Below are 27189 nucleotides of genomic sequence, written 5' to 3'. Positions count from 1 at the left end.
GTGATCACGCTCATGCAGGGAAGGCGGGCGTGCTCGCAATCGTCACCCGATGTGGAGTTCACAACCTGCGGCAAATTTTTTATGAAATTTCTGTTTGTGACCTGATTTGGTTGTGAACTGAGGTGATCGTTAGCCGAGGTACTAGGGCATAGGAAATGGCAAATTTTCCTGAGCCCTTGGATTAACTATGAAAAAGTAGCTGAGATTTTTTCCCAACTGTATCATCTAATTTCCTGATTAGTCTGTTATCTCTCCATTACACTGGGTTTTCCAGATCTTCATAACAGTCCCTCCCTTCCCCAGCTTCCTCCTCTTTGCTGCTTTGTTTTTCTATGTGGCTTTACATGCATGCCAAGTAAGTATATACACTTACATACCAAAGGCTTAAGGCAGCCACCTTTAACACTTTGCATTGTACTTGCTTTTCAGCCGAAAAAAGTTTCAGTGATTTTCTTAACACACAGGAATTAGGGCTTGTAATTTTCCTAAAGCAGTTGTTTTCTTCAGTGGTGTGCAAATCAATAACAACTCTTATGAACTAGAAATAAAACACTTCATTCCATTTTCTTTATTTCACAAGAATTCAATTTTAAAAATGAACCACAACTAGTATATCTAATACATTGTATAGAAATGAATGTGATTTAAAAAGAAGAAAATAAGTCTGTACAAAACCTTTAAAAATTCAACAACAATGTGCATTGTTTCTAAATGCCAAAATTTCATGCAGAAAGTGAGCTCTACTGCTCCATTGTGAAAATCCTCTGAAGAAGAAGGCAACAGGATCATTGTGTGGAAGCTAGAGTAGAATGTATCAAATAGATCAGAGATGCTTAGGCCTTCTTCTATTGAAGCTTTTACTTGAAAGGGCTTCTTAGTTGGGCCTATAATAAATTTAAAAATTACATTAAAAACATGCCTGTTCTGTTCTACTTCACAGTTTTTAAAGTGTTTTCCATCTTTTGTAGAATTTCTTACCTTGGAATCATGTCTAGCTAATTGTTGAAAATGGGGACTTGCTTACAAACTGCAACTTGCAACAGTAACTTAGTAACATGCATTAACTACTCTAGCACAGTGAAGTGGAATGGGAGGTGCAAATTGCCAAGTAGTTACAAGACAAAGCTAAAAGCAAGCAGTAACTAATTTGGTAATGGAAGTAACATGCTTTAACATGACAGAGGTATGAAAGCACAATTGTGAGGCAATTGGTCCCAGACAAACACACTACATCCAATAAGAATTTTCTATGCATATTTAAAAGGGACAAATAGTTTTTATTCATATCAGTACTAAATAAAACATTGGGTCATCAACACAGACACAGAACAGAAAGAAGATTGTTCCCATGACCCTTCATTGTTGGTTTTCCAATTTCTATTTGAGCTCATCCAAGGCTAGTAATATTGGAGCGGCCACCAGGGGGTGCGACAATGCGATGTCCAGTACGACGTGGGTTGTTATCATCTATCTGAGCACCTGCACAACAGCAATCCAGAATTGAAGTGATATTTATTAGCCTCTCAAGACTTTGGTTAATTCATCAATCAGTGGCACCAGTAATTACAAAAGCTAATTTTGTTGCTGTTTCCATAAATTTGTTTTATCTGTTTCAGTTTAAAATCCAATCTGATGTCCACAAATACTGATTTTGAAAACACCACCACCACCCTATTGCAAGCTTTCAGGGGAGGAGCTGTGAAGCAATCGACCTATATCACTCACATGCCACTTGAAAACTAGGTCTTGAAGCTCTACTGTAGTGTTTCATAGAAGCTAATGGGTACTAGTGGAATCTTGCAACCATCCTCAGAAAAGTAGTGTGTGCAGCTATCTACTATAATATGCAAGCAAGAATGCTGGGAAGGGACATGTAGCACTCTTTAAACATCTTGAGTCATGAATAACACATCATAGGACAGAACTCGAAAAGGGCCACCACCCAATCTGAAAACTGTCTTCCTGCCCAAAATGTTACTGTACAACTGTCCCTTAGTAAATTGCTGCAGGATAACTTTCTATAAATCTATTATCTGTAACAGAGATTATCTGAGTTTGTCACACTGTTTCACCTGATAAGCTAAAATTGGACTGGTGGAGGTTCCTGATTGGTGGAGGCTGATTTTTGGCAGGAGAAGATTTTGTGGAAGGTACAGGAGTTGCGTATTTTGTTGTTGCTGGGACTTCATAGACAGGACCATCATACATTCCTCTGGAAACTCCCTGGAATTCTGTTACCTATATATTACAAAGAGAAATGCATTTAATTTTTCTTAATAGCCTGGCATTTTACTCACAGTTCTTGCACACCAAATCTATGCTATAGGTGACATCATATGGTCAATCAAAGTGGCATCAGAGTTCATATGAGTGATTCATGCTTCCTCCATTGTCATTCCTCCCTTTTGCAAAAGCAGAACATACATAATTACATTTATTCTTTGTTTGTTCCCTATAAACAAAATGCGTTACAGTACATGACAAGGGTCTTCAACCTATTTGGGCCATATTTTGAATTTTTTGTGTGGCATGATCATAAAAAGGCGAATAGAGTACTGTGTCTAGTTCTGGGCACCAAAATTTAAGTAAAATGCAGAAAAATAGGAAAGAGTTCAGAAGAAGCTAACAAAACTGATCCAGGGTTTGGATACATTGTCTTATGACCAGAGACTGAAAGAACTGAATATGTCCAACTTTGAGTAGAAAATACTGGGGGTGGGCAAGATATCATTCTATAAGTACCCAAAAGGCTGTTACAAAGAGGAAGGTCAAGATCTCTTCTTGCTCATACCAGCGTGTAGGACACAAGCTGCAACAAACCAGATTCAGGTTAGATATCAGAAAAACTCTCCTATTTCCTAAAATTTCCTAACTCTCAGAGAAATATGACAGTGAAAACAGTTGCCTAGAGAGGTCACAGTCTCTCCTACTGTAGAGACATTCAAAAAGAAACTGGACAACCATCTGAGTGGGGTGGTGTAACGTAGTGTTCTGCAACAGGCCTGATGGCCTTCTTCGCCCCTTTCAACTCTGCTATTTTATGATTCTGTGGGAATATGTCCATTCGTATCTGCTCAGAGAGTCCTGTTGGACTACTGACTTGTGGGGGGAAATGTAATAAATAAATAATTCATAAAATACCTACTGTGGCGGGCATGGTAAGTCACAAAATCCCATTTCATGGAAAGCAAATATGAAGGTTAGATTCAAATCAACTTGCGAGTACATGGTATAGGTGGGATATGAACCATTAAACATAAAAACATTCATTTTAACACACAGGTTTTTGCTCCAGGAAAACAGCCATTTCATAGCATTCTAGTTGTAACAGATAGATTAGAGATGTAACTGAAGGACTTCCAAGGCTCCTAAAGCCCACTGACACATATCCTTCCTCCTTATCTTTGTGGAGTTTTGTGGAAATCATGACAGACTTTGATACTTTGGGGAGGACAGTCAAAAACACTGGGTTTCAGATAGTTTTCTCTTCCATCTTTCGCGTTCTTGGAAGAGTAATAAGAAGGAAAAGAAAAATACTCCAGCTGTATGTCTGGCTATGAAGGTGGTGGCAATGTGAGAGATTTGATTCTGGGATCATGGTCTAAACTTCTTGGAAGATGGAGTGCTGGCACAGGATAAGTTGTACCTTACAAGGACTGGCAAGAATGTGTTGGGCAACAGCATGAAGACATTTATCAGGAGGGTTTTAAACCAAATCCTCCAGGGGAGAGGAAAGTACACATAGGTGTAACAACAGGCAAGGCTTATGTACCACAATGGAGAGAAGAGATCTAATAGCGCCCAGTAATAGTCTTCCAAAAGATGTAGGCAGGAAGTTAGAGTATAAGGCCCATGATCTTCAATGTCTATACACTAATGCCCAGAGTATGGGAAACAAACAGCATGAACTTGAACTCTCAATACTGGAGGGTGATTATGGCCTGATAAGTGTAACTGAAACTTGGTGGGATGACTCCCTTGACTGGAAATCAACAACTGAAGTATATAACTCATTCTAGAAGAACAGAAGGAACAGAAAGGGAGTCACACTGTATGTTAAAGATACATATCTCTGCACAGAAACACAGGTTGATGAACTTAGTAGCCCCATCAAAAGCAACTGGATTAATATAAATGGAGCAACAAATAAAAGAGCACAGTGGTTGAAGTCTGTCACCAACCACCTAGTCAAGGAGAAGATGAGGATGAAACTTCTGAAAAGCAAATTGCCAATGTTTCAAGTAGGCGTGATATTGTTGTTATGGGGGATATCCATTTCCATGATTTCTGTTGGGAGACAAATTCAGCCAAACATGGTACCTCCAAGAAATTCCTAACATGTGTTGCTGATAACTTCCTCCAACAGAAAGTGGAAGAAAGAACTAGAGGAAGGACTATCCTTGACTTTGGTCAAGGGCAAGTTCCATGTCAAGTGACTCTAATGAGAAAAGAAGTCGAAGATGAGTGGGAATTTTTTAAAAAAGGAAATTCTGCAGGAATAATTGCAAATAATTCCAACAAGCGAAAGGGATAGAAGACAACAAAAGAAGCCAATGAGGGTTCAGATTATCTGAAAACAAAAAAGGACACATGCAGAAAGTAGAAGGAAGGCGAGCCTACAAAGGAACAGTATGGGCAGGAAGTTGAGAATTGCAGGGATGGTTTCAGGAAAGCTAAGAATGAACTGAGGTTAGCAAGGGAGAAAGCAACAACAATTCTGTTTTCTTAAATATCAGTTAAATTGCTCAAAATAAGCTTTCCATTTTTCATTAAATTTTTTGGCTGGTCTTCTATTTCTATAACTAGTTAATTTTGCCTTTATAGTATACTCAGCAATGTTATTTTTCCAGACTTCAGTAGTTGGACAATCTTCTGCTTTCTGCTTTGATATCATTGTAATTCTTCCCACTGTTAACATATAATTAGAGCTTTCCTGTTTTTGTGAGCTGCCCAGAGAGCCCTCAGGCGATTGGGTGGAATACCAGTGTCATAAGAAGGCCAGGATATCTTCTTGATCATCCTCAAGTGCAAGACATGGAATTATGGGCTCAAATTGCAGAAAACGAAATTCCAGCTAGATTTCAGGAAGAACTCCTAACTTTTAAAGCAGTATGACAATGGAACCAATTACCTAAAGATATTGTGGGTTCTCTTACACTGGACAGCCATTTGAGGGGGATGGTTTAACTTGGAGTCCTGCACTGAGCAGAGGTTTGGACCCAATGGCCCTCTGGACCCTTCCAAACCTACTGCTTTATGATTCTATGATTCTATGACCCACAAAATGTGTTTTATCTTCCTCTAACCCTGTAAAGCCAGAGCTAGTCATCACATGCTGCAATATCTTTTAACTTTCATTCCTTCAAGTAGGCAATGATATAGCCAAAGTGGATTGCCACACACATCACTTTCTCTCACCTTTTTGTTAAAGCATTTTCTGTACTACAATACACTATACAAATGATTAACAAAGGTGGAGTAAAAGTATTTGATTCTTGAAATGTACACAAACCTACCTTATTCCTACGTTTGATTCTCTGATAAAGGTATTCAGGGAATGGATTCCGTGGAATGAAATGTCCCATTCCTTTATTTACATAGAGATTTCCATCTTCAAACACAATCTTCCCCTGGCTAATGACTATATGGGGAGCACCATGGCATTCCATGCCTTCAAAAATATTATATTCAACAGCCTGAACCAAAACAAAAGCATTAACATTGAAAATTTAAATATAAATTTAGTACGAAGAACATGCTATCAACCCCACTCTAAATACTTAGGGCAGTCTTGAAATAGAGAATGAAGCCATGGAGGCCTTCAAATGAGGAAGTATTATAATACTGAGTGACTTCAGTTATCCCTGCATTGTCGGGATAAATGCATGTTCCAATCACAAAGATGTTAAATTTCTTTATGCCCTCAACTACTGCTCACTAGAACAATTGACTATGGAACCAAATAGAACGTGTTGTGAAATGTGTTGTTGAACTTATTAGAAACTGAAATTATTCTAAAGTAGAAACAGTGACCACTGTGCTATCATATTTAAATTATATATAAATGGAAAATTAGGGTTACTAAACAATTCCAGTACCATCAGTTTTGACTTCAAAGAGAAAATTTCTCTAAAATGAGATTGGTTACCTGAGAGGAAAACTCACAAGGGTAATATCTCTCCAGAATTCTTTCAGGTTACTAAAAGCCATAATAACAGAAGCTCAATAGGAATGTATACTGAAGATAGAAGAGATGCTAAGAGGACAGGAATTCAGGAACTTATCAGCACATTTGATCAACAGTGTCAAGGAAATAATGCCAAAATGAGGAAAACAAAAAATTCATGGAAGAGCATTAGAGGAGGGGAAAATTGAGATGAGACTAGCTTCTCTTTGAAGAGATCATGTTGTGAACTGCCCAGAGAGCCCCTCTGGTGGTATATCAATCTCTAAATAAATAAATAAATGAGCAGGAAACCAGCTAGTGAGATAGTCAATTCACTGGCTCATGCCCCACTACTCCAGCTTCCTCAGCTCACACTCCTGCTGATACCAGGAGAGAGGTCTGCTCACTTTCGACAGCAGTCATACCCATTCCACTCAGTGCTCCTATGGTGTTCCTTGGAATACCAATGGGAACACTTGGGGAAAGGGGGAAGACAGTGCCTGAGGCTTGAAGTATTATCCCAGCCCTGGGGTGACACGGATCTTTAAGTATCATTGTCACCTTAGGCTTAAATAATCATCATATCCCATCCCCTGTTCACTTTAAGAAAATAAGGAGAGCCATGCCAGATCAGACCAAGGGTCCCTCTGTTCCAGCATTCTGATTACACAGTGGCTAACCAGCTACCCATTGGAAACTGACAAGAGAGACATGAGCATGGCCCACCCTCCAGCCAATTTGCCCAGCTTACTTCTTTGACACATATTGATGTAACTGCTGCTGCTGACAATGACTTTCATTTCTGCATCACCCAATAACAAAAGGTCTCAGGCCTGGTTTACCACAAACTCCCTCCAAGGAATCACCTCCCTGGCCCAGCTGCTTGTTCCTTCCTTGCTGGCTTGTATAAGTCATGAGGGACAAGGATGCTGTACAGAAGTGGTTGCATTAACATGTCCAAGCAACTATGTTGTCAACAAACCCTAAGTTGTACCAATTGAAGCACACCAAACAAAGCTAGACCAGGCTATGCTCTGGGCATCCCACCAGATTCAACTATTACTACTCTGGAATTTAAGCCCTAGCAGATATATTCTCCTGGCAGTGCCTAGCAAATATATTACAGCAAGCATCAGATGGGTCTAGCATGTTCTTGAGGCAAGCATGGAATAGTTTCCAGGTGACCTGCTGGACAGTAAATAGATTTTCCCTCTGTTTTACTGTTCATCCATGAGATTTCACAAATTTCCCCTCCTCTAATGGTCTGCCATGAATGTGCATAGTTTTTACAAACCTGCTCACTGCCTTGTAAACCTTGTGTATATCTGTTAGCTGGCAATGGAGCTAACAGTTACAGAAACATAAGTGCTTTGGGGATGACTGTGCTGACTTCAGTGTAACATGAGTCAGCCCTGAAAATGGTGTTTGCTAGTAAGGGAAGTACCTAAGTTTGACAGGAGGACTATATTGGTTATACCTGACTAAATAGAAAACAGGTACTCATGCGCAAGAGTGAAAAAACCCCAAACAAAAAACAAAGACAAAGCTGTGATGCATCCTGTGTTCATAAGAGCACAAGAAATTCTTTCCTTTTTGCAATCTGATGTAGGGGGCAGGGGGAATTTTGTTGGGGAACTGCCTTAGTGGAGGGTGAAATTGGCAAGGACATTTGAAAGAGGGCTATTTGGCTGTGCTGAGTTCAACAGTAAGCAGACACTCTTGTGGTTTTGTGCACTTATATAGGATGGGATGTATGAGGTGGGGGTAGTACCTCTGGTGTAGGGGCATGTCGTGTCCTCTCAGGGCGACTCGTCCACCTTTGGTCCTCACTTGTCACCCAGCTCTCACCCGTGGCTCCTAGAAGCTGTAGCATGCGCAGCAGCCACACCCCGGGCAACAGCTTCAACTGGCTGGCCAAACCAGGTTGAGGGTAGCCGTTGGGTCATTGACCTTTGGTGAGATAGGGACTCGTCTATCCCGAGCATGTGAAGACAGACTCCAGCAGAATGAGTGGATGAGACCTACCAGAATAGGACCAACGGTCATGAAGGCGGTTTCTGCAAGCGTTGTGGTTTCTGCAAGAGCACGGCAAGACATGAAGACGCCCTGGTCAGCCACTGCACCCAGCCCATCTCCAACCATCTTGACCTTTGTCCTGCCAATGGAGCAAGATGGAATCTGGGAAGAGAGAGTGAGGCTGACTATGTGCCCCTCTCCCTCACTTTAATCCAATTCACGTGCAAGTCTTGACATCCCCAACTTCCGTAAATCTCAAAGTCCTCTGGCAATGGGCGAATGACGAAGCAGCAGGTGTGGATACACTGGGAGCTGTAGCCGCAGACCTGCACACAGGCAGCTCAGGTCTAATGGTCGTCTTCTTGCTGACCGAAGCAACAGCTGGATTTGGCATCTACCTGAGTGACTGAGCAGCCCTCTTTAGGACTGCACTGCTCACCTCCATAGTAAGAAGAAGGGGCTAGAAAAGGTGCCCTAAACATTGCTTGCTTCATACAACCCTGGCCAGCTTACTGCGGCTGGAGGGGATCCCATCTCATGCTGTCGAACAACAAAACTTCAAATAAAACACAAGGTAACACCACTCACTATTGGCACATGAAACATACACACGCTTCAAGATAACCCCTCAGCAGATCGACCAGAAAGAAGAACAGCCTTGGTCGCCAGAGAGCTCACAAGATTTAACATCAACATTGCAGCCCTGTGTGAAACTCGCCTAGCCAACGAAGGTCAGCTTACAGAAATAGAAGGCGGTTTCACATTCTTCTGGTGTGGACGCAGCAGTGACGAACGTCGTGAATCTGGAGTTGGCTTTGCGGTTAAGAATCATCTTGTCCGCACACTTGCCAGTCTTCCCAAGGGCGTGAACAACTGACTCATGACACTGCATCTCCCATTACCGAGAGCAAAGCAAGCCACACTAATCAGCGCCTATGCACCCACAATGACGAACCCGGATGAAGTAAAGGACAAGTTTTATGAAGATCTTGATGCCCTACTCTCATCTGTGAAGCGCGCCGACAGGCTGATTCTACTTAGCGATTTCAATGTGAGAGTAGGATCTGATCACTTTGCCTGGGATGGCATCATTGGAAGAAATGGAATCGGCAAATGTAATAGCAACTGTCTACTACTGTTGAAGATGTGTGCAGCTCATGATTTGATCACCAACACCATCTTCCACCTGTCCACGCGCAAAAAGATGTCCTGGATGCACCCATGCTCCAAGCACTGGCATCTCATTGATTATGTCATCGTGCAGAGGAAAGACAGGCAGGATGTAAGGATGACCAAGGTTATGCCGAGTGCTGACTGTTGGACTGATCATAGATTCATCATCTCCAAATTAAGCCTTCACATCAAGACAAAGAGATGTCTGCAGGGAAACAAAGCTGTGATAGAAAAGATCAGCGTCAGTAAACTGAGGAACCCCAACATAGCAGCTTCACTACCAGAAGATCTTGACAATCAACTTACAGAGCTGCAATTAGGGGAAAATGCTGAGGACTGGGAACGCTTCTGGGATATTGTGCATTCTTCTGCACTAAAGGTTCTTGGATCGTTACGCAGGAAACAGCAGGACTGGTTTCATGAAAATGATGAAGAGATTAAGGCCCTACTTGCTGAAAAGCGCTGCCTTCACCATGCTCATCAGAACGACCCATCGTCAACAGCTAAGAAAAATGCCTTCAACAACATTCGCAGGACCGTACAAAGCAAGCTTCAATAGATGCAGGACTCCTGGCGGAGTGCCAAAGCAGATGAAATCCAGAAGTTTGCTGATAGAAATGATGCCAAACGTTTCTACGAAGCCCTCAGATCCTTGTACGGATCTCAGCCCTCAGGGAGCTCCCCTCTACTGGACTTAGATGGTGCCACTCTCATTACTGAGAAGACTCTGATTCTACAGCGTTGGGCTGAGCATTTCCAATCCATACTGAACTGCCCATCCTCCATCAATAACGAGGCGATTGACAGAATGCCCCAGGCGTCCATCAACCACAGCCTGGATGTCCCACCATTAGAGACTGAAACCCTACAGGCCATCAGCCAGCTGTCCAGTAGTAAGGCTCCAGGTTCTGACGCGATCCCAGCGGAATTTTATAAGGAAGGTGGTGCAGTGCTTGTTGACAAACTCACTCAGCTGTTTCAGTCCTTCTGGAATCAAGGATCCATTCCTCAGGAACTGAAAGACGTGTCCATCGTACACCTCTACAAGAGGAAAAGAAATCGACAAGTCTGTGATAATCACAGAAGAATATCACTGCTTTCCATCTCAGGCAAGATCCTTCCATGTGTGTTGCTGAATTGCCTGACTGACCACCTGGAAAAGGGTCTATTACCCAAGACACAGTGCAGCTTCTGCAAAGAGCGGGGCACTGTGGACATGATCTTCACAACCTGACAACTCCAAGAGAAGTGTCAAGAGCAGAATCGTGAACTGTACACCATCTTCGTGGATCTCACCAAGGCTTTTGACATTGTCAGTCGCGAAGGTCTGTGGCGCATCATGTCAAAGTTTGGATGCCCTGACAGATTCATCCTGATGGTACGTCAGTTCCACGACGGCATGACAGCTTGTGTATTGGATGATGGAAAGGCTTCAGAGGCCTTTCTCATCACAAATGCCGTCAAGCAAGGGTGTGTGCTGGAACCAACCCTGTTCAGCATGTTTTCAGCCATGCCTTTCAGAACAGTTCCTTGGGAGTCAGCCTGAGATACAGGACCAATGGGAAATTGTTCAACCTGCGAAGACTCCAGGCTGTCACCAAGATAAAGGAGACTGTGCTACGAGACCTCCTTTTTGCTGACGACTGTGCCCTGAATGCTGGATCAGAGCAGGAAATGCAAGCCAGCATGGACAAATTCGCAGCAGCACGTGACAACTTTGGCCTCCTCATCAACACAAAGAAAACCAAAGTGATGCACTAGCCAGCTCCGAAAGCCCAACACCAAGAGCCCACCATCACAGTGAAGGGACAAAAGCTGCAAGCAGTGGACCAATTTACATACCTTGGCAGCACCCTCTCCCGTGCAGTGACAATTGACATCGAGGTTAACTGCAGAATCACTAAGGCAAGCTCCGCATTCGGCGGACTGTTGACCAAATTGTGAGACCGCCATAATAAGCCTTGCTACAAAGCTTAAAGTCTACCAAGCAGTAGTGCTAACTACACTGATGTATGCCAGTGAGACCTGGACTGTATACAGGAGGCATGCTAGGCAACTGTACCACTTCCACACGACTTGCCTCCACAGACTTCTGAGGATCCAGTGGCAGGACAAGGTGCCAGACACAGAAGTCCTCTCCAGAGCAAGCCTGCTGTCAGTTCACACCCTGCTGATGAAAGCCCAGACACGCTGGGCAGGCCATGTTGCAAGGATGCCAGACCATCGCATCCCCAAACAGCTGTTCTATGGTGAGCTGTCTCAAGGAAAGTGATCGCATGGGGGACAAAAGAAGCGATACAAAGACACGCTGAAAGCCTCTCTCAAGTCTCTGGATATCGACACCACCTCCTGGGAAACCCTGGCACAAGATCAATTGACATGGCGCATGCTGATCCACCAAGGCTGTCAAACATCTGAAGCTAGAAGGACAACCATAGCACAAGAGAAGCGAGCACTCTGTAAAGCCAGAGTTGCAAATGCTGCAACAGTGGTGCCCACACATGTCTGCCCAACATGCGGCAGAACATTCTGTGCCCGTATTGACCTTATCAGCCACCTGCGGACACACCGTGGACAGCCCACAACTTGTTAGATGTCAAGGTCCTATTCAAAAATGATGGACGAACATCAGGATGCCAAACAAACATTTCTAATTTCTAATGTCCTATATTCTTAAGCATCCTTCCAGTTGTCAGATGTAGATTAGGGTTTCATAAGCAGTGAGTAGGACTGCAAAAATTATGCAAAATTTATTGCCAAGCAGTAGAATGAATAGGAAATTTGCAGGAATTTCATGGCAGGAAAAATAGAAATTTGCTAACACTATCTACACTCAGAAGGAAAATTAGTTTTGAAATTCCATGCAGAAGAGGAGTGAGTTTCTCTCAGCTGGAAAATTACAAGTCCCAACTTAAATCTTCTCAGCCTTGACTCCGTTACAATAACTGTTAATATGACATTTGGTGTTGCGACTCTAAAAAAAAAAAAAATCTAATATGCCATTGAACTAGTGCCAACTATCCATAAATACATACAATGTATTGTCTTGGATACAATTATTGTCTTGGATCATAACTACTGAATGCATTTGACCTAATCGTCTTGTTCAAAGTCAATGACAAAGAAATACAAAAGGAAGAAAGGCATTTAATTAGCCAGTGTAAATCTATTTTGTATTTCTGTTTTTGCATACAACTACAGGACTACCAGATCAAAGGGATCCATTGACACTTATCTGTGTAGGCCATTGAAAATCCCATATCCTTCTATTGTACACAAGGTACTCACATGTGTATCAGTATATTTCTGGTAGTATTAATGATGACAACTATATTCTGAATATGGTTAGGTGACACATACAGCAAGTAATATTTGTATACATGTAGTGATGACTCAGGTCATAACTTTTCAGCAGTCTGCACCATTAACAAAAATAATGCTTCAACTGAACCATTAACAGGACTGAAGAGTTCTTACCGATGTATGGCTTTTGGCAGTGATTGTCTTCTCCTTCTCTGGATCCCAGATCACAATATCAGCATCAGAACCCACAGCAATTCTTCCTTTTCGTGGGTACAGATTAAAGATTTTGGCTGCATTGGTGCTTGTAACTGCAACAAACTGGTTTTCATCCATTTTACCTGTAGACTAAATCAATTTATCATGAGTAATATCATAATAGAGATGGAATAATGAGTACATACAAAAGAGATTAGGATCAGAAGGCATTAGGATGAGACGCTTGAGCAATGAAGTCTATCACTGCTGAAAGCCCAACAGATTACCTGTTGAGGTCATTTCAAGTTTCCACTGTTAAAAACTTCAAACTTTATTGCTTATCAAATGACACATTCGGCTAATACTTTGAAACCTGGCATATAAAATCTACTATTTGGTAAGATTTATAAATGTGCCAGTTCTTAAACCAATCTGATAAAAATCGTCACAGGTTCAGCAAGTTTAAAAATGCTGAAAAATGAAAATTTTAACTTCGGTTTTTGCTCAGTAGTTTGCTGAAGCCCTCTACTGTGTTTCAAAGGTTATTAAGGTTTCTCTTTCCTACTACGCTCTATGACAGCAACTTCTGAAAAAAAATCTCAAGCCTTCCTGCTTTCATTGTGAAGCTAGAAAGCTACTAGCACTCCAATATTTTCAGCCAGATTCTGTAGTGCAGAGGGAATGTAGTGGATTCTCTGTGCAAGTTTATTCCTTTCATTATGATCTCAAGAGGTTTCCTCCTGCCATATGGGGCTCAGATGATCCATAACATAGTAAATGGCCAAGACAAAGTGGTGTATACTGTATGCTCTTGTTCATGTTTCCAGGAACATACATTCATTAAATCTAGTAGGAACCTTTTAGACATTCATCATCTAGTGCCTATAGTTAGGAATCAACCTTGCTACCCAGAATTCATGCACAGAATCTAAGGATAATACCACTTAGGGCATTTACAGATTATACTCAAAAGATCTGAAATACACAAATTGATTTTAGATAATCAACTTGGTAGAGCTGCATCCCTGCAAACAAAAGCATGATAATTATAATAAACCCTTCATTGAGAACTGTACCCTAAATGGAAAAATTAGCTATGTTCTTGGCAAGCCCAATTTCTGACACACAAAATAAGGCTTTGGAAATGTATAGAAACATAGAAACAGAGTGAGTCAGAAGGAACCTCCTTGGCCATCTAGTCTGACCCCTGGCTCCACTCATGACATGCTCACATGTGCATGTCCAGCCTAAACACCCACACCATTGGGGCTTCAACCACCTCCTAGGGAAGCCCATTCCATACCGTAGGGGTCCTAAGCATCAGGAAGAACTTCCTGGCATCCACCCTAAATCTTGGTTCCCTGAGCTTTGCTCCATTGGAATGCGTCCTGCCTTCCACTACAGGAGAAAAAAGGTCATGATCCATGGCACCCCCTCACATACTTGTATGTCCCTAACAAGTCCCCTCTGAGTCTTCTCCTCCCAAGGCTGAAAAGACCCAGCTCCCTCAGTGTCCTCATATGGCTTACTCAGCAAACCAGCCACCATCGTATTGCCCATCACTGCACTGACTCCAACCTTGCTATATCCCTCTTGTAATGAGGTGTCCAGAATTGAACACAGTACTCCAGTTGTGGGCACACCAGAGTCATATAGAGTGGCAGTAGTACCTTTCTTGATCTAGAAGCCATGCTTCTGGCTATGCATCCAAGGGTGGTGTTTGCTCTCTTGGCTGCTTCGTCACACTGCTGGCTCATGTTTAGCCTGTAGTCGACCAGCACCCTGAGATCCTTTTCACAAGTGCTGCTCTCCAGTCACTTGCCCCCTGTACTTATGAAGCCCATTCCTATGGCCCAAGTGCAAGACCTTGCACTTATCCACATTGAACACCATCCTGTCATCCTCAGCCCATTTCCATAGTCTGTCCAGATCCTTTTGGATCTGGAGGACCTGTTCCTCAGTTGCAGCCACCACCCCATTTTAGTATCATCTGTGAATATCACCAGCAGACATGTCACTCCTTCCTCCAGGTCATTGATGAAAAGATTGAACAGGATGAGTCCCAGGACTGAGCCCTGGAATGTATGGAATGTGTAATTCTATAAGGAAAAGGAGTGAATGAGGGAGGTCACATTTGTTGTTGTTAGTCACGAAGTCATGCCTGACCCATCGTGACCCAATGGACAACATTCCTCCAGGCCTTCCTGTCTTCCACTATCCCCCGGAGTCCACTCAAGCTCACACCAACTGCTTCAGTGACTCCATCTAGCCACCTCATTCTCTGCCATCCCCTTCTTCTTTTGCCATCTATTGTTCCCAGCATTAGGCTCTTCTCCAGGGAGCCCTTCCTTCTCATTAGGTGGCCAATGTATTTGAGTTTCATCTTCAGGATCTGGCCTTCTAAAGAGAAGTCAGGGTTAATCTCCTCTAGGACTGACCAGTTTGATTGCCTTTCGGTCCAAGGGACTCGCAGGAGTCTCCTCCAGCACCACAATTCAAAGGCCTCAATCCTTCAGTGCTAAGCCTTCCTTATGGTCTAGTTTTCACACCCACACATTGCAACTGGGAAACCCATAGCCTTGACTATATTCACTTTCTTTGGCAGGGTGATGTCTCTGCTTTTTAGTATGCTGTCTAGATTTGCCATAGCTTTCCTCCCCAGGAGCAAGCGTCTTCTAATTTCTTGGCTACAGTCCCCGTCTGCGGTGATCTTCGAGCCCAGGAAAATAAAATCTGTCACTACCTCCATTTCTTCCCCATCTATTTGCCAGAAAGTGAGAGGACCGGATGCCATGATCTTAGTTTTCTTAATGTTGATTTTCAAGCCAACTTTTGTGCTCTCCTCCTTCATCCGCATCAAGAGGCTCTTTAGTTCCTCTTCACTTTCTGCCATGAGAGTGGTATCATCTGCATATCTGAGGTTGTTGATATTTCTCCCAGCAATCTTAATTCCAAATGGTGATTCATCTAGCCCCACCTTTCTCATGATGTGCTCTTCATATAAGTTAAATATATGGGATGCAAACCCTGGAACACAGAGGTTTGTTTGGTTTTTTTTTGCTTTGTTTTCCTTCCGTCCTTCCTTCCTTCCTTCCTTCCTTCCTTCCTTCCTTCCTTCCTTCCTTCCTTGTTGCTATGCTGTGCTGTGCTTTGTTTTTCCTCCAATTTAAATTTAAGTTTATTTTATAAATTTAAGTTTATTTTATCCTTGTGTGTGTGTGCGAGTGGGTTTTTGTCTGGGACAACGGGGCGAGTGAGAGGAACTGCAGGACAAACAAGGCAGGGGACCAAGGTAAAATCTCGGAAGGGATCCCAATGGCAGACCAGGAGATGGCCTTGGCAGGAGTCACGGGTGTTGCTGTCCACTGCGACAGCTGCAACATGTTCACCCTTCTCCCCCAGGAGGGACAGGGTTACACTTGCCCTCGGTGCAAGCTGGTGACCCTGCTAGAGGAGGAAGTGAGGTGCCTGAGGGCCAAGAGAGCTCTCCAGGCCCCCCGGGAGCAGCCCCCCTCTGGACAGAGGGTTGAGGGAGAGGCCATGGGAGGAGCAGCCGTGGAGACATGGAGGTATGTCACCTGGCACCAATCTGGAGCTGGGAAACAGGTTCTCTCCACTTGGGGAGGCTGGGGCTGATGAGGCCTCAGGGGACCAGCAGGACCCCCAGCCTGGGACGAAAAGCGGCAAGGAGGCCACTGCAGGACAGGTGAGGGCCAAGGCACAGCCACTCACCACCACCAGGAAGACATAGCGATGGGTGATTGTTGTTGGGGACTCCCTGCTGAGGGGCACTGAGGCAGCGTGTGCCGCCCCAACCTGGAGACAAGGGAGCTTTGTTGCCTGCCAGGTGCACGCATCCAGCATATGATGGACAGAGTGGAGTGTCTTGTTTGCTCCGGGGGTCACCAGCCGCTCCTGGTGATCCATGTGGGCACAAATTACGTGGCCAGGCAGGGTGTGGTTGGGACCACCAGGGACTTCGAGGCCTTGGGGAAGAAACTCAGGGAGCTAAAGGCCCAAGTGGCCTTCTCATCAATCTTACCAGTCCAGTGATTTGGGCCAGGAAGGGACAGGAGGGCGTCTGAGGTGAACGACTGGCTTAGGGTGTGGTGCCAGAAGGAACGCTTCAGGTTCCTCGACCACGGCACTTCGTTTCTTGCCAATGGACTTCTGGCAAGGGAAGGGTTACACCTCACAAGGATGGGGAAAAGGTCCTTTGGAGATGCTCTAGCGAGCTTCTTCCGGAAGACTTTAAACTGAGTCAGGGGTGGGTGGGTTCAGGCCCCCCAGAGACATGTCTGCACTGGACAAATGTGGGGAGAGGATCAGGGCTCTGGGAGCAGGATTTTAGAGGTACTGCAGGAACTGACAGGACTCCTACAGAGAGGGGCCAGGTATCAGGGAGGATGGGAGGAAGGAGGAGGCTAGGAACTCAAAGGAAAAGAAGCGGTGGGAAGGAGTTGAGGTGCATGTACACCAATGCTAGGAACATGGGTAATAAGCAGGAAGAGATTGAAGCTCTCCTGGGAATAGGAGGGTATGATCTGGTGGGAATCACAGAAACTTGGTGGGATGAAAGGCAAGTCTGGAATATGAACATAAAAGGGTATCACCTTTTTAGAAAGGACAGGAAGGGAAAGAGAGGTGGAGGTGTGGCTTTATACATCAGGGAAGGGATAGGATGCAGTGAGATAGAATGCAGCATAGATGGGGATTCGGTAGAGGCAGTCAGGGTGAAACGTAGGGGTTTTGACAGGGAGAGGGACCTGACAGTGGGGGTATGTTATTGCCCTCCAGGTCAACTTGAGACCCTGGATGATGTCCTGACAGACCAGATTCTAAGGATATCTCGGGGGAGAGACACAGTAATTATGGGAGATTTAATTCTCCCGGATATTAGTTGGGAGACTCACTCGGCGGTGACAGCCAGGTCACATCACTTCCTAGAAGCTACAGAGGGAGGGTTTTTCACACAGAGGGTCCGAGAGGCGACGAGGGGGAGAAACATCCTTGACTTGGTCTTGACTAATAGGGAGGAGCTGATAGATGAAGTACAGATTAGGGGAGCTCTGGATGCAAGTGATCATTCTATCCTTTGCTTTGAGATGAGGGGACTGGGGACGTGCAGCAGGCCGAGCACTAGAAGCTGGGACTTCAAGAGGGCCAACTTTGGCCAACCGAAGGCCAGACTGGGGAAAGTCTAATGGGATAGGTTACTGGAAGGTAAGCGAGTTGAGGAGGGGTGGATAGCACTCAAACAGGAGGTTGTGGAGGTGCAAGCCTTGACGATACCTCTAGCCAGTAAGGTGGGGAGACGGAGGAGGGTGCCAGCATGGATGCAAAAGGAGGTGGTTAGAGGAATTAGACAAAAGAGGAACCTCCGTAGGAAATGGGTACTGGGGCAAATAGACAAAAGAGTATACCAGGAAGAGGAGGCCCGTTGCAGAAGGATTCTTCGCAAGGCTAAGGCTAATTACGAGCTGAGACTTGCCAAAAATATCAAGAGCAACAAAAAGGGCTTCTTTCAGCATGTAAATAGGAAGAGGAAGAGGAGACAAGTGGTGGGACCACTAAATAAGGAGGAAGGAGATCCAGTGACTGAAATGAGGGAACAGGCACAGATGGTAAATGACTATTTTGCCTCTGTGTTCTCCCCAGAGCAGGACAGGGGATATCCTCATAGGAGATTAGATGAGGCTGGGGACTTAGGGGCACAGATTAGAGTCACCCCCCCTTGAAGTCGAGGGGCTCCTCAGGGCATTGGATATTACAAAGGCGCCAGGCCCTGACGGGTTACACCCGAGAGTACTTAGAGAGTTGGCAGGGGTTCTCTCATGCCTGCTGGCTTCCATTTTTGAGGCCTTGTGGAGAACGGGTGAAGTTCCAGAGGACTGGAGGGTGGCATCAGTGTTTCCAATTTTCAAAAGAGGTAGTAGAAGGGACATGGGGAATTATACACCTGTTAGCCTTACGTCCATTGTAGGAAAAACAATGGAAAGGCTCATAATAGAGAGAGATCTAGTGATGCTAGATAGGGAAGGGAGGCTGACAGCCACACTACACGGCTTCCGCAAAAACAGGTCCTGCCAGACAAACCTTGTGGAATTCTATGACAAGGTTTCGAGATGGCTAGATGGAGGGGATGCAGTGGATGTGGTATATCTGGATTTCAGCAAGGCCTTTGACAAAGTGCCCCATGATATCCTTGCGGAGAAACTGAGGAGTTTTGGAATACACCAAAGCACTGTCTGGTGGATTAGGGCATGGTTGACTGACTGAAAGCAGAAGGTAACCATTAGTGGGGAATCATCGGGATGGTGGCCAGTGACAAGCGGGGTCCCCCATGGCTCTGTCCTGGGGCTGATCCTATTTAATCTTTTCATTAATGACATGGAAGAAGGGGTGAACAGTCTGCTGATCAAATTCACAGACAACACTAAAACTGGAGCAGTGGCCACAACTGAGGAGCAGGTACTCCAGATCCAAAAGGATCTGGACAGACTATGGAAGTGGGCAGGAGACAACAGGATGGCGTTCAATGTGGATAAGTGCAAAGTCTTGCACTTGGGGCATAGGAATAGCTGTCACAAGTACAGGTTAGGTGACAAGTGGCTGGAGAGCAGCACTTGTGAAAAGGACCTCAGGGTACTGGTTGACTGCAGGCTAAACATGAGGCAGCAGTGTGATGCAGTGGTCAAGAGGGCGAACGCCACCCTTGGTTGCATAGCCAGAAGTGTGGCTTCTAGATCAAGAGAGGTATTACTACCACTCTATACGACTCTGGTGCACCCGCAATGGGAGTATTGTGCTCAGGTTTGGGCCCCTCGTTACAGAAAGGATATAGCCAGGTTGAAGTCAGTGCAGCGTAGGGCCACAAGGTTGGTGGCCGGTTTGCAGGGGAAGGGGTATGAGGCGAGACTGAGGGAACTGGGTCTCTTCAGCCTGGAGGAGACTCAGAAGGGATATGTTGGCGACATGCAGGTATGTGAGGGGATGTCACATAGAGATGGGTGGAGACCTGTTCTCCCCTGCAGAAAAAGGCAGGACGCGCTCCAATGGAGCAAAGCTCAAGGAGCCAAGGTTCCATTTGGATGCCAGGAAGCATTTCCTGACAGTTAGGACCCCGAGGGTGTGGAATGGGCTTCCACAAGAGGTCGTTGAGGCCCCATCGGTTTGGGTGTTCAAGGATAGGCTGGACGTGCACATGGTGGGCATGTTGTGAGAGGAGCCAGCTGGTGCCGGAGGTCAGACTAGATGGCCCAGGAGGCCCCTTCTGACTCTGTTTCTATGTTTCTATGTAAATAGGCAAGGCGACAGTATACAGCCTTGCCAAACTCCTTTCTCAATTTTGAACCAATCAGTGGTTCCGTGTCCAGTTCTCACTGTTGCTTCTTGACCCGCATATAGGTTTCTCAAGAGACAAATATGATGGTCTGGTACTCCCATCTCTTTAAGAACTTGACACAATTTGTTGTGATCCACACAATCAAAGGCTTTAGCATAGTCAATGAAGCAGAAGTAGATGTTTTTCTGGAACTCCCTAGCTTTCTCCATGATCAAGCGTATGTTGGCAATTTGATCTCTAGTTCCTCTGCCTCTTCGAAATCCTGCCTGCACTTCTGGTAGTTCTCAGTCCACATAAATTCACCCATTCCTGCCCATTTTAGTTCACTGATTCCTAAGATGTCGATTTTCAGTCTTGTCATCTCCTGTTTGACCACATCCAGCTTGCCTTGATTCATGGATCTTACATTCCAGGTTCCTATGGAGTATAGATCTTTGCAGCATCGGACTTTCCTTTCACCACCAGATACATCTGCAACTGAGTGTCCTTTTGGCTTTGACCCAGCCACTTCATTCTTTCTGGTGCTACTAGTACTAGACCTCTGCTCTTCCCCAGTAGCATATTGGACACCTTCTGACCTGAGGGGCTCATCTTCTGGCATCATATCTTTTTGCATTTTGGTACTGTCCATGGGGTTTTCATGGCAAGGATACTGGAGTTGGTTGCCATTTCCTTCTCCAGTGGATCACGTTTTTCAGAGCTCTCTGCTATGCCCTGACTGTCATGGGTGGCCCTGCATGGCATAGCTCATAGCTTCATTGAGCTACACAAGCCCCTTCGCCACGGCAAGGCAGTGATCCATGAAGGAGGAGATCACATTAGGATTCAGTAATGATGGGCAGGAAAAGGGATAGGACATAAAATCAGGGTGAGGACTATGGAGAATAGCTTGGGGGAAAGCTAAGACAACAGGGAGGTCATTGCATTCCTGCTACACTTACTAGTTTACAAGGTTGTGCATAGTGGTCTGTCTGGAGCTCATACATGCATTTCAGTTTATATGTTCTTTTGGTAGCCTCTTTTCTATGAAGATCTCTGAACCCACAAAGGTCCCCAATGTAATGTTTCCCTGTATCTCAAAGTATTGTCTCCATAGCTTTTCTTGATTTCATGGCATTTGTACAAGGAACAACAGTGATGGACTTACCCATGACTCTTAGCACTGAAATATCAGGTTAAGCTTCAGCAAAATTCTCTAGGACACAACAAAAGCTTGTAAAAAATTAGAGCCAAATTATACATGTATCCCTTCTTACTTAGAAAGTGGGAATCGAAGGGGTGGATGTTGTAGTAGAACTTCAAAGATACTATTATCTTTACAGAAGCCCTTTGTTGAAGATTCAATACAGGGGCACTGCAACTCAGGCTGAAGCATTTTTAGGAAGTGGCATCTCTTTTAAAATGGCAGCTTGCGTTCCTTGGTAGAGAAGCACAAACCTACCTGGTCAAGATGCCACCAGTTTGGTAGACAAATCTGGGCTAAGTGAACAGCAAATCACAGCATCCCAGTTTTACTATGAAAGCCTTGGCTTCCTACAGTGGAACACTGCAAATGGGACACTGTCTTCCTGGTGAAGTAATGGTCCTGGATTTAGGTAGCAGAGATCTGAAGATTCCAAGCACCCAAGCTTTGTCTAGGGTGGGAACAATGGGATTATGCTTAGTACAACCATATGTTTAGTACAACCATAGCTTAGTACAACCATAGCTTAGCACCAATTAAAACTACCAAACTTTCCTATTGAAAAATCTTTGCATTAGAATCATAGGATCATAGAACAGTACAGTTGGAAGGGGCCATGAAGACCTGTTGCAGGACACCAATTTACATCTTCACACTCAGGTGGCTGTCCAGTTTCTTTTTGAATGTCTCTAGTGTGGGAGAGCCCATGACCTCTCTAGGCAACTGGCTCCACTGTTGTATTGCTCTGACAGTGAAGAAACTTCTCCTGATATCTAGCCTGAATCTGGATTGTCCCAACTTGAATTGATTATTCCATGTCCTACATTTTGGTATCAGCGAGATCTTGATCTTCCTCTTTGTGACAGCCTTTGAGTACTTACAGAGGGATATCATGTCCCCCTTAGTCTTCCCAAGGCTGAAAATGCCCAGTTCTCTCAGCCTCTCCTCATAGGGCAGTGTTTCCAAACCATGGATCATTTTTGTGTTATACCCATTTTATACCCTTTTACACCAAGGCATTCCACTGGACAGCACAACCCTTCTAAAACTAGTTCTAAGTGTTAGAAATAGCCATTCTTGTCCTTAGAGAAAGGGCTTGACTGCCCTTACTGAAAAGTATTCTTTTGTAAAATATTTTTTTTATTTTCTTAAGGTAAACAAATAAACAGAAAAGAATATAAAACAAAACAACTATGATATACAAAACAGTTAAAATAGACAAGATTGCCAAGGGAATTCTCTGATTGTACTGATCCAACCAGTGCAATCAGCCCCCTCCCCACACATCCATGTATCTTCCTGTCTTTCTACGCTCCATAAGAGTTTAAGAATAAAGAAATCATTAATCTATGCAACAACAAATCCTTCAATCAGTTCAAAGCCTCTACTGCTTCCTTTCCTTTTCTAAACTCCTCAGCTCCCACCAAACATGCTAAAGCACAGTAAAATTCCATTTATCCTCTGACACTCTTCTGTCTGCAGAACTGGTCACACGTACTCTGGCAATCTATTTCTCCATTCTTCAATTGCTGGGAACTCCAACAATATCCAACCAGAAGCAACTGTGATTCTTGCTGCAATTAATATATACCCAAAAACCTTTGAGATATTCTTTGAAAGGTTCCCTGAGACTATATTCAAAAAGTATATTCTTCCATTTCTCTCCGGTATGCAATCTAAGGAGCTTAAGCAATTATCTCTTTACAGATTTATCATCCATTTTTCCACATCCAATTCAGATTTCCTTCTCACTGAGAAAAGTATTCTTGACACACAAAAGAAATATTTGCTTCTATTGTTGTCATAATGCTACTTGTTCGGGACAGCTATGCATAACACTTCATACTATTACAGACGGAAAACACTGTTTGACCTGGTTCACAGGATCACCAATGCCCACTACAGCTTATTACCAACTTGGTGCAGGTGCCAGTTTGCTGATCCATGCCCGTTGGAGTAGCTTCGCATGACATACAAACCCAGTTAGGGGAGGTTGTTGGGATAACTCAAGCAATGTAGAACAAAGGAGCTGTTTGCCAGATACTCCAACAATCCACCTTTGATAGGCTCACACATAATTACAAGTTATAGACATAGAAGTCATAGAATCGTACAGTCGGATAGGGCCTAGTAGGTCATCAGGTACAACTGCCTGCTTAGTGCAAGACTCAAGTCCAGATTTCAATCCAGTCCAACACTGCTTAGCTTCCAAGATTAGGCAGAGTCAGGCACTTCAGGCTATACCAGAATATTCAGCATGGTGGCCACCACCAAAACCATAAGCCTCATGAGGAAATTCATGCATAGTGGCTTCTTGCTGCAAGTGAACCAGACCAATGAATGAGAAATGCTGATCTTGTTCACTCTTCCCTTCTACCCCTCACCCTTTGGGGCATATGTATATTTACAAGTTTGATTAGAATCAATTTTGATGATGCCCAATATAGTCTAGATTTCAGGACACAGCCCTATGAGGAAACATACAAAGAAAGCGAGTCAAAACGGGACTCCCAAGCCATCTAGCCTGACCCCTGACTCCAGCCGGCTCCACTCATGACATGCCTACCATGTGCATGTCTAGCCTATCCTTGAACACCTTCACCAATGAGGCCTCAATCTCTTCCTGTGGAAGCCCATTCTATACCCTAGGGATCATAACTGTCAGGAAGTACTTTCAACCAAATTGAACCTTGGTTGCCAGAACTGTGCTCCATTGGAATGCATCCAGCCCTCCTCCTCAGGGGTAAACAGGTCTTGACCCACCTCCATGTGACATCCCCTCATATACCTATATGTTGCCAACAGAACTCCTTGGAGTCTCTTCTCCAGGCTGAAAAGACCCAGTACCCTCAGTCTCGTCTCATATGGCTTTCCTTGCAATCCAGCCAACATCTTTGTGGATCTTCTCTGCACCAATTCTAATCTGGCTATATCCTTCTTGTAATGTGGAGCCCAGAACTGAACACAATACTCCAGTTGCAGGTGAGCCAAAACGGTATAGAGTGGCAGTAATACCTCTCTCAATCTAGAAGTCATGCTTCTGGCTATTAATTCTAGAAGGTGTTGTAGACCTTCATAGAACTGGTCAACTTCAGCCTCTTCAGCACCAGTGGTTGGGGCATAGACTTGGACTACTGTGATGTTGAATGGCTTGCCTTGGATTCGAACTGAGATCATTCTGTCATTTTGGAGATTGTATCCCAGTACTGCTTTTCTTACTCTTTTATTGACTATGAAGGCTACTCCATTTCTTCTGAGGGATTCTTGTCTGCAGTAGTATACCTGATGGACATCTGAATTGAATTCACCCATTCCTGTCCATTTTAGTTCTCTGATTCCTAAGATGTCGATGTTCAGTCTTGTCATCTCTTGTTTGACCACATCCAGCTTGCCTTGATTCATAGAGCTTACATTCCAGTTTCCTATGGAGTATAGATCTTTACAACATCCTTTCACCACCAGATACATCTGCAACTGAGTGTCCTTTCGGCTTTGACCCAGTCGCTTCATTCTTTCTGGCGCTACTAGTACTAGACCACCGCTCTTCCCCAGTAGCATATTGGACACCTTCTGACCTGAGGGGCTCATCTTCCGGCGTCATATCTTTTTGCCTTTTGGTGCTGTCCATGGGGTTTTCATGGCAAAGATACTGGAGTGGGTTGCCATTTCCTCCTCCAGTGGATCACGTTTTGTCAGAGCTCTCTGCTATGACCTGTCTGTCTTGGGTGGCCCTGCATGGCATAGCTAATAGCTTGAGCTACACAAGCCCCTTCGCCACAAGGCAGTGATCCATGAATGGGACCCATCATGGAAGATGCCTAATTAACACTTTAATGCCATAATAATCTACCTAAAGGAATGCCTTTTTCCCTATATGCCCACCTGCCCCTTAAGATCTGCAGCAGAAGCCCTGCTCCGCGAACTCTCCTTGAAGGAGGTTAGTAGAGAACATACTCAGAGGAGGACCTTCTCTGCAGTGGTACGCTGGCTATGGAATGCGTTCCCCAGAGAGGTCTGCCTGGTGCCAATGTTATATGCTTTTCGGCACCAGGTCAAGACCTTTTAATTCTTCCATACTTTTAATGATTAATTTTAACCAAGCTTTTATGCTGAGTTTGGGGATCATTTATATTGTATGATTTGGCTATCAATGTATTTATGGGATCTGAATGGTAAGCTGTCCTGAGACCCACTGGGTATTTGACGGGGTAAAAACTACCCAAATAAATAACTGCGAAAGGCATGGACTTTTTCTTCTTGTTTAGCCAATGATGCAGATAAATTGCATATGTAATGCAACAATAATCAGGGGCCCAACTCTTGTACTGATCCCCTATTTTGCATCCAGAATATAGGTGGTATGCCTTTTTTTACCACTGCCGTCATGCTGCACTTTTGAGATGCAAATGTAACCTCGTCACAAATGTAGCAGAAGTTATCTGCATTGTTTACACAGTTTTGAGGCATCTTGGCTTCTGAGGTAAAATATCACACAACTGTTCCTTGGAAATGTTAGGCAATGACACTTTCACAAGCCCCTAGATGTAACTGAATGATGCATACGAAGATCTGACCAAGACAAATGTACCTTGCAATAAAAGAACAATAAATCACAGTTAGATAATAATTTTTAGTCTCAAAGTGAAGATACATTTATACACTTCCATGTGGTACCATTTTCATTGTTCTACCATACTTTGTTGAGAAGTTACAAGGCGTCATGTTCATCAGACACCTCCCTCCCTTGTAGGCAAATATACTCGCCTGTGTATAAATCTTTATTGTGAAGTATCTTGAAAACTTTAGCCAACCAGCACTTTTATCACTTGTTTTCTAATTCATCTAATCAAAATATGTAAGAATTAGCACATTTTATCTCAGAGGTTAATTTCCTGAAATTTGTAGACCAGTGTTTTCCCTCCAAATTATGTATCCCAATAGCTCCCACAGTTCATAATCAATCCCAGAGTGCACCACTCTTGCTTGCCCTGCCTGCCTCTCCCTCATTGGCCCACATGCACCCGTGGGTGTGGCCTCAGCTGCTTTTGTTTTGGTTTCTTTTACCGCTGCTCTGCAAAGTGACAGCCTGCCCACAAAAATAACTCTTGCTCTATCAGACGAGCTCCCTGTTGCTGTCCTGCTCTCTGCCAACATGCAAGCACTCCCACCCACCTGTCCCCACTCCTTCATTGCACATGTGCCCACTCCAAGCACACCCATGTGCAGGGCCTACCAGGGACTGCCTCTCCCTGCAGCTGGGGTGTCTGCTGCCATGGTGGTAGTTCTGCCAAACTCCATGGCTGATGTGCAGAAACTATGGGGAAAACATGTTAACTGTATTCACACATAACTAGAGGCAATGGTGAAGTGTGGAAACTTTACAACAAACCACTGATTTTTCATGGTGATTCATGGGAACCAAACACACTATGTTTCACTATGGATACTTAATTCACACATAACAACAAGCCATGCCTGCATGGTTTCCAGCATGGCTTGTTGTTACGTGTGTAAAACAGCCTATGAGTCATGTATTGGAAGCAGTGCGTAGCATTGTTTCTTGTGGTCTCCTTGCATCACACATATGGGCTCTGCACCTCCACAGCGCCTGCATTCAGGAAGATTTTCCTAGCGAAGCCCAATATTTTTGGTGGATGTCCCACCCAGTTTCCCCTGGTATAAATAGCTGGACCTCCTGCTGTTTCCCCTAGTTCTTTTTCTTCTCCTTTTATATAATTTTATTTTTAAAAGAGTACAAATAAAAATACCAAGAAAGAAAGAAAGAAAGAAAGAAAGAAAGAAAGAAAG

The 27189-nt window shown here is 44.2% G+C and overlaps 1 protein-coding gene across 4 annotated transcripts in view; it reads right to left on the bottom strand.

The window, feature by feature from the left end:
* Nucleotides 1-1387: 1387 nt before the first annotated feature.
* The window catches only part of CRMP1 (collapsin response mediator protein 1), a 180128-nt gene continuing 154326 nt past the window's right edge, over nt 1388-27189 (bottom strand). For all 4 annotated transcript variants that reach the window (XM_044417760.1, XM_044417761.1, XM_044417762.1 and 1 more), the window contains 4 exons: nt 12833-13003; nt 5517-5696; nt 2073-2238; nt 1388-1479 (listed from right to left, as the gene is read on the bottom strand). In XM_044417760.1, coding sequence (XP_044273695.1) covers nt 1388-1479; nt 2073-2238; nt 5517-5696; nt 12833-13003 — 609 coding nt within the window. The remainder of the gene's footprint in view (nt 1480-2072; nt 2239-5516; nt 5697-12832; nt 13004-27189) is intronic.

Source organism: Varanus komodoensis, unplaced genomic scaffold (assembly GCF_004798865.1).
Source record: "Varanus komodoensis strain SLA01 unplaced genomic scaffold, ASM479886v1 scaffold9, whole genome shotgun sequence".
Lineage (NCBI taxonomy): Eukaryota > Metazoa > Chordata > Lepidosauria > Squamata > Varanidae > Varanus > Varanus komodoensis.
Note: the sequence above shows the minus strand (reverse complement) of the source record. Positions and strands in the feature narration are given on the sequence as shown.